The sequence below is a fragment of the Theropithecus gelada genome, chromosome 4, assembly GCF_003255815.1.
Source record: "Theropithecus gelada isolate Dixy chromosome 4, Tgel_1.0, whole genome shotgun sequence".
NCBI classification, from domain to species: domain Eukaryota; kingdom Metazoa; phylum Chordata; class Mammalia; order Primates; family Cercopithecidae; genus Theropithecus; species Theropithecus gelada.
In genome coordinates, this window is record NC_037671.1 from 134,037,339 (window position 1) to 134,052,050 (window position 14,712).

General features: G+C 40.9%; 1 protein-coding gene across 3 annotated transcripts in view; it reads right to left on the reverse strand.

Annotated features, from left to right (window-relative positions):
- The window catches only part of PPIL6 (peptidylprolyl isomerase like 6), a 49,890-nt gene that overhangs the window by 15,106 nt on the left and 20,072 nt on the right, over positions 1–14,712 (reverse strand). For all 3 annotated transcript variants that reach the window (XM_025384358.1, XM_025384357.1, XM_025384356.1), the window contains one exon: positions 11,887–11,943. In XM_025384358.1, coding sequence (XP_025240143.1) covers positions 11,887–11,943 — 57 coding nt within the window. The remainder of the gene's footprint in view (positions 1–11,886; positions 11,944–14,712) is intronic.

The following is a 14,712-nucleotide window of genomic DNA, read 5'->3' on the forward strand; positions in this document are numbered from 1 at the left end:
AACCTCAGCTGTTTAACCTCGAGAATTTCTCCCAGTCTGCAGTCTGTTGATTGCACACATGGTACATTCCAGCATGTTGCTCTGTCCTTTGTCCTGTCAGTTCTGCTAAAATACTTGTTTTGAAAATGCACATTTGCTTCAACTTGATGTATACATTAGGGAAAGCCTTGTGTATTATGAATTTCGCCCCCACTTACATTCTTCCACCATGAGAAACACTAGGGAAATGAAAACTGCATTCAGCTACATGGAGCCACATAGGAACACACACACCTCAGGTATCTACCAGCTGCTCTGGAGCTGTGCTGAGCCTCTCCTACCCACATCTAGGGTTCCACCACTTCAAAATTGCTCAAAAGCTGCAACTCTTCCCATGCCCACCTTCACGAACTTCAGGTCTTTTACAAGGTATGTATGTTTCGTGACCATTTAACATACGTAAAACTGTATTGCTGGGTTTTTGGGGTTACTATCCTGTTTTTTAATGCCATCAAGAAAGTTTTTCTTAAACCTCATTTTCACAATAAACTCAGTGGTTTTTATTGTACAATGCTGCAAAGTGTAGATTTTTTTGGTTTGTGTTTTGTTTTTCGAGGCAGGGTCTCACTCTGTCACCCAGGATGGAGTCCATCATGGCTCCATGATCATGATGATCATGGCTCACTGCAGCCTTGGACCTCTCCAGCTTGAGATCCTCCTACCTCAACCTACCAAGTAGCTAGGACCGCAGGTGCATGCCACCATGCCCAGCTAATTTTTTTTTTTTTTTTAAGAGATGGGATCTCGCCGGGCGCGGTGGCTCAAGCCTGTAATCCCAGCACTTTGGGAGGCCGAGACGGGCGGATCACGAGGTCAGGAGATCGAGACCATCCTGGCTAACACGGTGAAACCCCGTCTCTACTAAAAAATACAAAAAACTAGCCGGGCGAGGTGGCGGGCGCCTGTAGTCCCAGCTACTTGGGAGGCTGAGGCAGGAGAATGGCGTGAACCCGGGAGGCGGAGCTTGCAGTGAGCTGAGATCCGGCCACTGCACTCCAGCCTGGGCGGCAGAGCGAGACTCCGTCTCAAAAAAAAAAAAAAAAAGAGATGGGATCTCGTTATGTTACCCTGGCTGGTTTTGAACTCCTGGGCTCAAGCAATCCTCCCACTTCAGCCTCCCAAAGTGCTGGGATTACAAGCATGAGACACCATGTCTGGCCAAAGTGTGGAGATTTTTTAGGAACACATATGTCGCATTACAACAGAACTGACTGTATATCTTGCAAATTGGCAGCTGAGTCCAGAGGCTTAATCAGACTCATATTATTTGGTAGTGTGTTCTTTCAACAGAAGCCTCATCATGTCTGGTTGTCTCTGTTTTTGTGAAATTAGCAGACTGATGCAGCAAATGCTAAGACCCATTATTTCACTGGGGGCAGCAAAATGGTGACATTCCAATTCTATTATTTCCTTTTCACCCTTATCAGTGGCAATACTTTTATAAAGAGATGTTTCCCCTTATCTACAATTTAGTACAGTTCATATAGGAAAGGTGGGTACTTGATTCTTTCCCTATACTTCCCACTTTTCATGATAAATTCATTTCCTAGTATTCCTCCAAAGGTAACCCATTAGCCTTTATTTGATAATATAATTATAAACTCACAGATTCGAAATATTTGTTGGGTTTTGATCAAATGCAATTACTATTGTTTGTGAAGCTCAAATTACTCCATCTTTGGTCAGTGAGACCCTCTTCAAATTGGCTCCTGAGGCCTGTTGACATGACCCCAGTAATCTTTCAGAAAAGAAATCTCTGCACTTTGCAGCATTGTACAACAAAGGCCACTTTTGCTATCTAATAGAACATGAGGTTCCAGGCTCATTTTGTAGATTTCCTCCCTGAGATCTGGCATCTGCCATTTCTCCCACAGACTCTGGTTTCTTTAAGTGAGAAATGACATTTCAAAGCAACAATCTAAATTCTAGGACTACCCATTGCTACTGAGTTGTGGTCATTGTTTATAGACCTTTTCAGTGAAATATATATAGACATTTGATACTTCTTGAGTTTAAAGTCATGTTCAGGACTATAGAATATTCTTATTAGCCTCTATTATATTTCATCTCTATCTTCTTTCTTCCACATTGAGAATCCTGATTCTCAAGGACAAAGAAAATGATGAAATTTGAATATTCCATAATTACTCAATGACTTTATCCCACATTACATATACAACAGTCTCAAAATAACAATACTAAAAATATCATCACCAGTGTACTTTACTGAGATTAACTAAAAAATAAAACTTGTATATATTCATTTTCTTCTATTTTTTAAATAGACGATATCTCCACTGCCCAAGCATATCATCATTACACAGCATACTCTCACCCTTTGAGATGGGGTCTTGCTATGTTGCCCAGGCTGGTCTCAAGCTCCTGGGCTCAAGCAATCCTCCTGCCTCAGCCTCCCAAGTAGGTGGGACTAACGGTGCATGCTGCCATACCTGGCATACTCCTCACTGAATATGGTAAAATCACAAATAATAATATGATTGATCCTCACCACCAGTTGTGTCAAGGTCTCTCTTATTATTAATATTTGGTTGTGTGAAATTCATTCTATGGCAGATTCTGCAGAAAGGGCTAATGGCAACGCTATTCCCTGAAGCCTTCCATGTTGATAAACCTGTGTGCCCTTTATAATTCAACATCAGTTTGACTGGATATAAAATCCTTGCTCACGTTTCCTTTGCTTGAGTTCATAAATATATTATTCCACTTTCTTCTAGTATAAAGTGTTGCTGTCAAAGAATATGATAATCTAATTTTCTTTCCCTTATAAATCACTTGTTCTTTTTGCCTAGATGTCCAGATAATTTTTCAATGTCCAATAATGTTATGAACAAATAAGTCTTGGTGTTGGTTGTTCTGCTTCAAATTGTCAGGTTCATGGTATGCATTTTCAATAAGTGGTTTCAATTTTTTACAGATACTTTTATTTGAGGTATAAACATTTTCACTTGAGATATATAAATATTTTTACTTACAGTATAAACATATGCTTGAGGTATACACAATTGTCAAAATGCATCAAACATCTAAGATATGTGTGTTTTATTAAAATTTAATAAATGTATCTTTGATGTTCAGTTTTATGCTGTATAATCATCTTCATGGTTGCTGGATTTGTCATGAACATTCCCAGGATAGAGAGTTCTATCTTCTGGCTTATCTGAGAAATCGCACTACCATCCCCCCGACCTCCTAACTAACAACAGTGATCTTCAAATCCCAAACCCCTACTTGTTAAATGGAACTCTCCCCCACTTAACGGATTCCACTTGAAACCCCTGCCACCATTATCTGGACCTGGGAAATTGGGTATCTATATCTCCAGTGCACTAATGATTCTATCTTTTGCATTCACTGTTGTGTTCATGCCACAAGAGCGGAAGCCTCCCTGTGATGCTCTGATTCAACTTTAGTTGCCACATTCCCAAGGCCACAGCAAGGTAAATGGGATTCCACTTGTAAGGGAAGAGACCACATATGGTGCCTTCTGGATCAGAACATATAAGGGAAAAACAACTGCCTAGTCTGGGAAGGTGGGAGTACTGTCCCCTTCTGGAAAACAAAGAGTGTCCCGCCACCCCCATTGGAACAGGGGAAATATATCTCTATAGACACAACTTCGCAGCAAAGCATAAATACCACACCCCGTAGGGCTTCTGTTTGTGCCCCAACTGGCTCATTTTTGTTTGTGGCATGAATGGAAAGAAGTTACAACCTGAACTGCTCCCAAATCCCTAGGGAGTCACCTGTTCTCTTAGGAGCAGTTTTCCTTTGTATATCAAAAACTTGGAACAGAGGTGAATGTATGCTGGCCACTCTTGCCCCTCCAGGAGTCACTGTCTGTAATCCCATAACACCGAAGAATACCAGAAGTAAGTGAGTAATAGGAGTAATTCTGGCAGGAATTGGCAGTGACAGGACTAGCAGCACCCTGGGGCAGCTTTGCCTACCATGAGTCAACTCTAATGAACTTGACTCAATTTAGAATCCTTAGCCACCAACACAGGTCAGGTATTAAAGGGAATTCAAGAGTCCTTAGGCTCTTTGGCAAACGCAGTTCTCGATGACAGACTAGCATTGGATTATTTACAGGATGAACACGGTGGAGTCTGTGTAGTTATTAATAAAACCTGCTGAACATATTTTAACAACTCTAGACAAGTTGAGATTAACATTCAAAAGATCTATGAACAAGCTACCTGGTTACACAGATATAACCAGGGCACTGACCCCAACTATAGCTGGTCAACTATCAAGTGCTTTCCCAAGTCCCACCTGGTTTTTACCTCTCGTAGAACCTTGGATAGTTATCTTTTTGTTTCTAATTTTTGGCCCTTGCTTATTTAACCTCTTAGTAAAAGTTTGTGTTTTCTAGATTACAACAGTTCCAGGCACAAGGCTTCCAACCTATCCCATCTACTGACCTGGAGAATTAAAGTGTCCTGCCTGTGGGCCCCTTACATCAGGTATCCAGAGATTTTTTTACTCCTCCAGTGCTAGGCAGGGCCTATCCTATGCCCATGAGCTCAGCAGGAAGCAGTTACAGAAGACTGGCCTTTACCCTTCTGCAGCCCCCTTAAGATTAAGGAGGAGGACCTAATTTCTGAGGGGGAGATGAGGTAGGAGGCAGGACTTGACTCCAGAGGTGGGGCTCAGACAATGGACCAGATTGAGGACTAACTAAAATAGGGCCAGGGTGAAAGCACCTTTCAATCAGACCTGTCCATCAGTATGCCATGTCAATTTACTGTTGCCATGGCAACACCTGGGCGTTATTGGTCTTTTCCATGGTATCTAATGATCCAAAAGTTACTATCCCTTTCCTGCATAAACTGCCCCTTAATCTGCATGTAATTAAAAGTGGGTATAAATGTGACTGTAAAACTGTCCTGAGCTGCTACTCTCTGTCTGCGGGTTAGCCCTGCTCTGCAGGAGCAGTCACGGAGCTATAACACCACCAGAGCTGTAACACTGCCTGTTCAATAAAGCTGTTTTCTTCTAAAAAGGAATTACCAATGACATTCTTCATGGAAATAGAAAAAAGAATCCTAAAATTTACATAGAACCACCAAAGACTCAGAATAGCCAAAGCTATCTTAAGCAAAAAGAACAAAACTGAAGGAATCACATTACCTGACTTCAAATTATACTACAGAGCTATAGTAACCAAGACAGTATGGTACTGGCATAAAAACAGACACACAGACCAACGGAACACAATAGATAACCCAGAAACAAATCCACACACTCATAGTGAACTCATACTCATTTTCGACAAAGGTGCCAAGAACATAAGCTGAGGAAAATACTTCAATAAATAATACTGGGAAAACTGGATATCCATATGCAGAAGAATGAAACTAGACCCCTACCTCTCACCATATACAAAAATTAAATCAAAATGGATTAAAGACTTAAATATAAGCCCTCAAGCTATGAAACTACTACAGGAAAACATCGGGGAAACTCTCTGGACAAATGGGATCATATCAAGTTAAAAAGCTTCTGCACAACAAAGGAAACAATCAACAAAGTGAAGAGATGGCTGGGTGTGGTAGCTCATACCTGTAATTCCAGCACTTTGGTAGGCTGTGGCGGGCAGATCACAAGGTCAGGAGTTCAAGACCAGCCTGGCCAACATGGTGAAACCCTGTCTCTACTAAAAATACAAAAATTAGCCAGGCGTGGTTGTGTGCGTCTGTAATCCCAGCTATTTGGGAGGCTGAGGGAGGAGAATTGCTTGAACCCAGGTGGCAGAGGTTGCAGTGAGCTGAGATGGCACCACTGCATTCTATCCTGGGTGACAGAGTGAAACTCTGTCTCAAAAAAACAAACAAAAAACCCACAGAAAATATTTGTAAACTACCCATCTGACAAGGGATTAATAACCAGAATATATAAGGAGCTCAAATAACTCTATAGGAAAAAACCTAATAATCAGATTACAAAATGGGCAAAAGATTTGAATAGACATTTCTCAAAAGAAAACATACAAATGGCAAACAGGCATACGAAAAGGTGCTCAACACCACTGATCATCAGAGAAACATAAACCCAAACTACAATGAGATATCATCTCACTCCAGTTAAAATGGCTTTTACCCAAAAGACAGGCAATAACAAATGCTGGCAAGGATGTGGAGGAAACGGGACCCTTGTACACTGTTGGTGGGAATGTAAATTAACCACTATGGAGAACAGTTTGGAGGTTCCTCAAAAAACTAAAAATAGAGCTACCATATGATCCAGCAATCTCACTGCTGGGTATATACCCAAAAGAAAGGAAATCATTATATCAAAGAGATATCTGCACTCCTATGTTTGTTGCAGCACTGTTCACAGTCACCAAGATTTGGAAGCAACCTAAGTGTCCATCAACAGATGAATGGATAAAGAAAATGTAGTACATATACACAATGGAGTACTATTCAGCCATAAAAAAGAATGAGATCATGTCGTTTGCAACAACATGGATGGGACTGGAGGTCATTATGTTAAGTGAAATAAGCCAGGCACAGAAAGACAAACATAACACGTTCTCATGTATTTGTGAGATCTAAAAATCAAAACAAATGAAATCATGGAGACAGAGAGTAGAAGGATGGTTACCAGAGACTGGGAAGGGTAGTGGGGGTTAAAGTGGGGTGGTGGGGATGGTTAATAGTCACAAAAAAAATAGAAAAAATGAATAAGACCTTGTATTTGATAGAAAAACAGGGCGACTACAGTCAATAATAATTGTATCTTTTAAAATAAAAGTGTATAATTGGATTGTTTGTAACACACAGGACAACTGCTTGAGGAGATGGATACCCTATTTTACATGATGTGATTATTTTGCATTGCTTGCCTGTATCAAAATATCTCAAGTACCCCATAAAGATATACACCTACTATGTACCCACAAAAATTAAAGCAAACAAAAAAAATTCCTCTGCCTACCTTGTACTTCTTTTAGGACATATGTTGTATTTTTATTTCCTCTTGTGTTCCTTGTGGTTTACTCACTTCTGAAATTATTTTTCTTTCATTGCTTTCCTCAGCCCTTCTTTCCTCAGCTCTGTCACATCATGTTTAAGTTTTTCTAATTCTGATTTATGACCTCTTTCATGTCTTGTGTCATTTTCTTAATGTCTTTTAGCTTTTTTTTTTTTTTTTTTTGAGACAAGGTCTTACTCTGCTGCCCAGGCTGGAGTGCAGTGGTGCAATCTTGGCTCACTGCAGCCTCTGCCTCCCAGGCTCAAGCGATCTTCCCACCTCAGCCTCCTGAGTAGCTGGGATTACAGGTGTGCACCACTATGCCCAGCTAATTTTTGTATTTTTTGTAGAGATAGGGTTTGCCATGTTGCCCAGGCTTCTTTTAGCTTATTTTGATATAGACTGTTACAGTTTTGATCTACAGTTGACCCTTAAACAATGTGGGGGTTAGGGACACCAACCCCCTGGAGCAGTCAAAAATCCACATATCACTTTTGACTCCCCAGTAACTTAACTACTAATAGTCTGCAACGGACTAGATGCCTTATCAGTAACATAAACAGTCGATTACATATATTTGGTGTGCTATATGTATTGTATACTGTATCCTTACAATAAAATAAGCTAAAGAAAATAAGATGTTATAAAGAAAATCATAAGGAAGAGAAAATATATTTACTATTCATTAAGTGGAAGTGGATCATCATAACAGTCTTCATCCTTGTCACACTGAGTAGGCTGAGGAGGAGGAAGAGAAGGAGTTGGTCTTGCTGTCTCAGGGGTGGCAGAGGCAGAGGTGGATGAGGTGGAAGGGGAGGCAGGAAAGGCAGGCACACCTGTGTAACTTTACGGAAATACATTATAATTTCTGTTTGACTTTTTGCTTTTTCATTTCTCTAGTAATGTTTCCATACAGTATCAATCCTTCTTCCACTCTTTGCTTTAGTTTCATTGCTCTTATCATAAAAGGGTCTATGTTGTAAAAGAAGTCAAAAGTAGTCTTGAGTAACTGGAACCCTTCCGCCAGATTGTCTAGTGTCGATTTGTTTCCTGACACTGCTTCTTCTATGTCTTCTTCCTCATGACCTGGCACTGGTTCGGAGGCACTCATCTCCATCAAGTCATCTTTTAATGCCTCTGCTGTGGTATATATTAGGCCCTGAATTTCTCCAAGATCCGTATCTTGACAATGTTCACCCCTCATCTTTTTTGTCATACCCACAAATCTCTTTCATGATTTCCTTTATGGGCTCTGTCATAAATCCCATGAAGACAAGCACATCTGGGCACAATTTTCTCCAGCAGAAACTTGTTTTGAGCTTGATGGCTTTCTTTTTCTATAACAACAATGGCATCTTGAATGGTATAATCCTTCTAGACTTTCATGATGTTCTCTCTATTGGGGTTCTCTTCCATGATGTTGACAATCCTTTCCATAGAGTATTATGTGTAATCAGCCTTAAAGGTCCTTATGACCCCCAAACTAGAGGCTGAATTAGACATGTTGTGTTTGAGGGCGAGTAGACCACTTTGATGCCTTCAGTGTTGAACTCATGGTGTTCTGGTGGCCAGGGGCATCATCATTCAATATCAAAAGAACTTTTTAAAAGGTAGTCCCTTACTGGCAAGGTACTTCCTAACTTCAGGGAGAGAGTATTGATGGAACCAATCTAGAAAAAGGGTTCTCATTGTCCAGCCCTTTTTGTACAACCAAAAGGCTGGCAGTGGGTGTTTAGGTTAGCAGCTTTATGGTTAGGGGTAGTCTGGATCATAAACCCAACTGCATTGGCACAAAACAGTACAGTTAGCCTATTCCTTTCTGCCTTAAATGCTAGTGCTTACTTCTCTTACTCATAAATGTCTTTTGTGGCTTTTTTTTTTATTTTTTGTTTTTTTTTGAGACAAGAGTCTTACTCTCTCTCCTAGGCTGAAGTGCAATGGCGCGATCTCGGCTCACTGCAACCTTTGCCTCCTGAGTTCAGCGATTCTCCTGCCTCAGCCTTCCAAGTAGCTGGGATTACAGGCACCTGCCATCACACTCGGCTATGTTTTATATTTTCAGTAGAGACAGGGTTTCACCATGTTGGCCAGGCAGTCTTGAACTCCTGACTTCAGGTGATCCGCCCGCCTCAGCCTCCCAAAGTGCTGGGATTTCAGGTGTAAGCCACCACACCTGGCCTTTTGGTGGCTTTTTTTTTTTTTCCAGAATAGGTCACTTTTGTCTGCCATAAAACTTGTTCAGGTAGATATCCTTTTTCCTCTCATTTTGTTAATGACATCTTGGAATTCATCTTCTGCCTCTTGGTCAGAAGAAGCTCCTTCTCCTGTTATCTGGACATTTTTAAAGCCAAACTTTTTTCTAAAATTATCAAACCATCTTTTGCTGGAATTAAATTCTCCAGTTTTAGGTTTTTTACCTTCCTTTTGTTTTCAGTTGTCATATAATAGCTTTGCTTTTTCTCAAATCATATTAGAGTCTATAGTTCTGCCTTTCTTATAGCCATCCTGTGCCCACATAAAAGCTGCATTTTCAATACAAGACAAAAAAGGTATTTTGCAGGCTAGGCGTGGTGGCTCACACTTGTAATCCCAATGACTCAGGAGGCCAACTCAGGAGGACCACTTGAGCCCAGGAGTTGGAGACCAGCTTGGACAACAGAGCAAGACCCCATCTCTATAAATTTTTTTTTTTTTTTTTAATTAGCCAGCATGGTGGCATGCAACTGTAGCCCTAGTTACCTGGGAGGTTGAGGCAGGAAGATCCCTTGAGCCCAGGAGTTTAATGTTACCACGAGCTATGATCACTCCATTGCACTTTAGTCTGGACGACAAAGTGAGACACTGTCTCTTAAAAAAAAAAAAAAAGGTAAAAGTATTTCACAAAAAAGTGCAAGGTTTTCACACCTGATGGTATAGCTGCAGTGGCAGCTTCTCCAAAAAATGCTCTCATATATTTATTGAAAACAAGCCAAGCTAGGTGGTAGTCCAAGTAGGCAGCAGTCCCACCTACTCAGGAGGCTAAGGTGGGAAGACTGCTTGAGCCCAGGAGTTCAAGTCCAGCTTGGGGAACATAGTGAGACCCTGTCTCTATTTTTTTTTTTTTTTTTTAAAGAAACTGTAAGTTTCTTTAAGTGGACTCGTACAGTTCAAATCCATGTTGCTCCAGGGTCAACCGTATCCTATGAGCATGTCTTTCTAGGGTACATTCATTATCAGTGCTGATGTTACTCTGCTCCTTATTCTCTTTATTCTTATAATCACCTTGAAACTTCCATTGTTCATTTTAATATAAAATTAGTGTAATAGTGGTCAGAATCAAAATGTACTCATGTGTGTTTAAAAAATGCTGACAAATAGAGCCAAGGAAAGCTATGAACAGAGAACTCTCACACTTGTATGCCTGGTAACAAAACAATCACAAAGAACTACAAAAGCCACAACCTTGCATAAAGGCCATTGCAACCTTAGGCAGGAAATATTAATACTTCTGCAGGGACACCTGTCCAGTCCAACCTTGGACCCTTGTTACTGATCGCTGTAGCCAAGGATAATCATTTCAAAACAATAATGAAATCTTCCCCAATTTTCCTTTAAAACCCTTTCTCTCCCTTTACCTTCCTGAATATGCACATCGTTTCCTACGGCACACGTATGCCTACTGCAATGCCCTATTCCTGAAGAAACATCATTTTCTTTCAGAGAACCTCTCTTTGTTATATAGGGTGACATTAGTTTTTCTAAATGTCAGAGGATATGTCTTTAGAAAGAACGTAGATTTTCTAGTTTCCAAAAGCTCCCTCTTGCATGTTGAAAATCTTGCATGTTGAAGCATGTGGCTTTCTTCCTTAAATTTCTGGCTCTGTTCCTATTCCCTCTTTGTCATGATTGTCCCTGTATCCTGGTTAATTTTGATGCCATTCCCAGCAGTTCCACCTGCATGGGAGACTGTCCTAGAAGAGAGCCTTGTCAGATCAGTTTTGAGAGTGTACAGGGGTTAGACTGCTCCTGCCTCTTCCAACCTTCCTGGGGGACCCTTGTACTATTGGCTACTTAGGGGATCCTAAGTACCCTATTCTTGGGAAGCCCTGCCCTCTTCCACACTGTTGGTTTGTTGTTTGTCTTTACCTGTTTGTATTTTGGAATTTAGATAGATTCCTTGTCACCTACTTTTGTTGTAAATGTTATACAGGATTTTTCTACCGACAGCAATCTTTTCTTTTTTTTTTTTGAGACTGAGTCTCACTCTGTCGCCCAGGCTGGAGTGCAGTGGCACCATCTCAGCTCACTGCAACCTCTGTGTTCCAGGTTCAAGTGATTCTCCTGCCTCAGCCTCCTGAGAAGCTGGGAGGCGTGCGCCATCACGCCTGGCTAATTTTTGTATTTTTAGTAGAGACGGAGTTTCACCATATTAGCCAGGCTGATCTCGAACTGCTGACCTCAAATGATCTGCCCACCTCAGCCTCCCAAAGTGCTGGGATTATAGGCGTGAGTCACAATACCTGGCTACCTGACAGCAATCTAAATAGAATTATTATCAAGGTACCAGTTCTAAGTATCAGCATGGAAAATTACAAGTCCTAAAAATATAAATTCCCTTTGACTCTACAATCCTAATTCTGGGATTTATCCTGAAGAAATAATATCATTAGGTAAGTGAAAAAAATATGTGCATATGAAGCTGCTCTGGTCGGGCCTTAGGGTGCTTCCCCCCAATCTGCTCATTTTTAACTCTTGCTTTTACTGTTAAGTATTGCCCCCAGTGATATCTTATCTGGAATCGTGAAACTGTCCAGTCCTGTTAAGTTTGAATAATCAACTAATATATAACTAACAAAATGTAAAGATACATACCTTCAAATGTTGGTCCATAAATCGACTCTCCATTATCTCCTTTTCCATACACTATATCTGATAAATAGCAATAAATAAACATTAGAATTTTGAGATGAAAAGATTTAGGATGCAGTAATGACAGGGAAAAAATGTTGCTTTAAATGATGATTCCAAGGCTGAGGTGGGATGATCACTGGAGCCCAGGAGTTTGAGACCAGCCTGAGCAACATAATGAGACTCTATCTCCATTAAAAAAAAAGGAATCAGCCAGGTATGGTAGCTCATGCCTATAATCCCAGCACTTTGGGAAGCCGAGGTAGGCAGATCACCTGAGGCCAGGAGTTCGAAACCAGCCTGGCCAACACAGTGAAACCCCGTCTCTACTAAAAATACAAAAATTAGCTGGGCATGGTGGCATGTGCCTGTAATCCCAGCTACTAGGGAGGCTGATGCAGGAGAATTGCTTGAACTCAGGAGGCGGAGGTTGCAGTGAGCCGAGATTGCGCCATTGCACTCCAGCCTGAGCAACAAGAGTGAAACTCCATCTCAAAAAAAAAAAAAAAAAGAATACAATATGATTCCACTTATACCAATGAATAAAGTTACCTAATTGTTCAATATCCATACTACGAAAAATTACTATAATAATTTCACTTGTATTTTGTAAGTACTTTTACATTCATAATGCAAACTTTTGAAAGGATGAAGCATTAAATTATAATTGTGGCCACAATTTTTCAAAAGTATGTTCACATAAATCCTGCTTACTTCATAAATTATTCCACAGTCCATTGTGCTTTTCTGAAATTAAGATTAAACTAAGAGGCTAAAACAGGAAAAGTAAGTTATTTTTAGAATATGTATAAAAAATGGAGCCGGGCGCGGCGACTCACACCTGTAATCCCAGCATTTTGGGAGGCCGAAGCAGGCAAATCACTTGAGGCCAGGAGTTTGAGACCAGCCTGGCCAACATGGTGAAACCTGTCTCTACCAAAAATACAAAAATTAGCTGGGTGTGGTGGCTGGTGCCTGTAATCCCAGCTACTCGGGAGGCTGAGGCAGGAGAATCGCTTAAACCCAGGAGGTGGAGCTTGCAGTGAGCCAAGATCGCGCCACTGCACTACAGCTCGGGTGACAGAGCAAGACTCCATCTCAAAAAAAAGAAAAAAAAAAAAGAATATGAATAAAAAATACGTGCTGCAAACAGAATTCATGTTCAAAATTTCATATCCTGTAGTGATAACTCATTTATTTACCTAGTGTATTGGAAATAAAGTTTCCTATAATGTAACAAGTTTTTTTTCAGGTGTTCACATGCTATGCATATTTTGGTTTAGGCAATGCTCCCACTATAAAAAGACTCCATGAACAAGTTATTTTTTATCTATCCACAGCTAAAAGAGGAGCAAAGCTAACTCTAGTGAAAAGAGTGGGCTCTGAGGTCTGTCCTCTCTCCCCCATCCTCCCCATCAGTATCTCTCTACGAACTTCAGCTCTACTCCGCTCCCTCCTTTAATACAGTGCTCAATAAATGTTTATTGAAGGACTACGCTTTTTAAAGTCAGTATGAGCAATTTACCTATAATAAAAGTGTGTGTGCTATTTTTCAAAGAAAACTGATGCAACATCAAGCATGTAAAAAGAATTTATCCCAGAAAGGCCATGCAGCATTTAAATTATACTATTTCGAAAGCTGGCTCAGAAGTTAATTGATAAGCCTTATTAAGTCTCCACCCCGACTCACCTAACACTCAGCCACAGTTCACTACACAGCCCCAGGCAACTCTCGAAAGGAAGCTGTCATGGCTGAAGGCTAAATCTGGAAATGGGGAAGCTGAGGGCCCCCCCTCATCAATTCCTTCAGATCCTAGGGGTTGGTTCTCTCAGGGAACTCCACCCAGGTGGTCTTCTCCCCTGCCAACTTACCTACCCATTGGTCACATTCCCTTACCCCCTCCCTCCCACACTCACCAACATTACTCTTGTCCTCTGCTTCAGATCTCATAGGTGAATATTTTATATTGACACCATTTCAATCCGTATTTACTATTCTTTTTTTGTGGCCACAGTCCACCCTCTTGAATTCAGCCCTGTATATCTGATATTATTGCTATACTTCTGACAACAAATTCAGAGTGCCGAATACTGGTTTAAGCAAACTTTAAAGTCAGATGATTTTGATGAAAATGTTGATGTTGGTTACTTTTTCCAAGACTGTTTGCTTATCTGTATAAACAGGGATAATGGTAACTGCCTCACAGGTAGCTCTGAGGATGAAATGAAATAACACAGGTAGAGCACTCGGGCAGTGCCTGGCAGAATGTCATGCCCATGTAGCATCACATGCTTCTAGAATGCCCCCTCTCATTATCATCTTCATCATTCTGCTCAATATGATGATGATGATAATAAAATGCATTAAATTTATCTCAAAAGATCCTTCTGAACTCACACTGAAGAAATGTCTTATGAATAGAGGAAATGTGGTAAGGGCCTTTGGTGTTCTAGTTCTATTTGATAATAGAAAACAACTCATTCTGGACAAGAGCTCTGAATGTACAGAATGTGACCAGGTACGGTGGCTCATGCCTGTAATCCCAGCACTTTGGGAGGCCGAGGTGGGAGGGTTGCTTGAGGCCAGGAGTTCAAGACCAGCCTGGGCAATATAGTGAGACCCTGTCTCTACAAATTTTTTTTTTTCGAGACAGAGTCTTGATCTGTTGCCCAGGCTGGAGTGCAATGGCACCATCTTGGCTCACTGCAACCTCTGCCACTCGGGTTCAACCAATTCTCCTGCCTCAGCCTCCTGAGCAGCTAGGACTACAGGCACGTGCCACCAAGCCC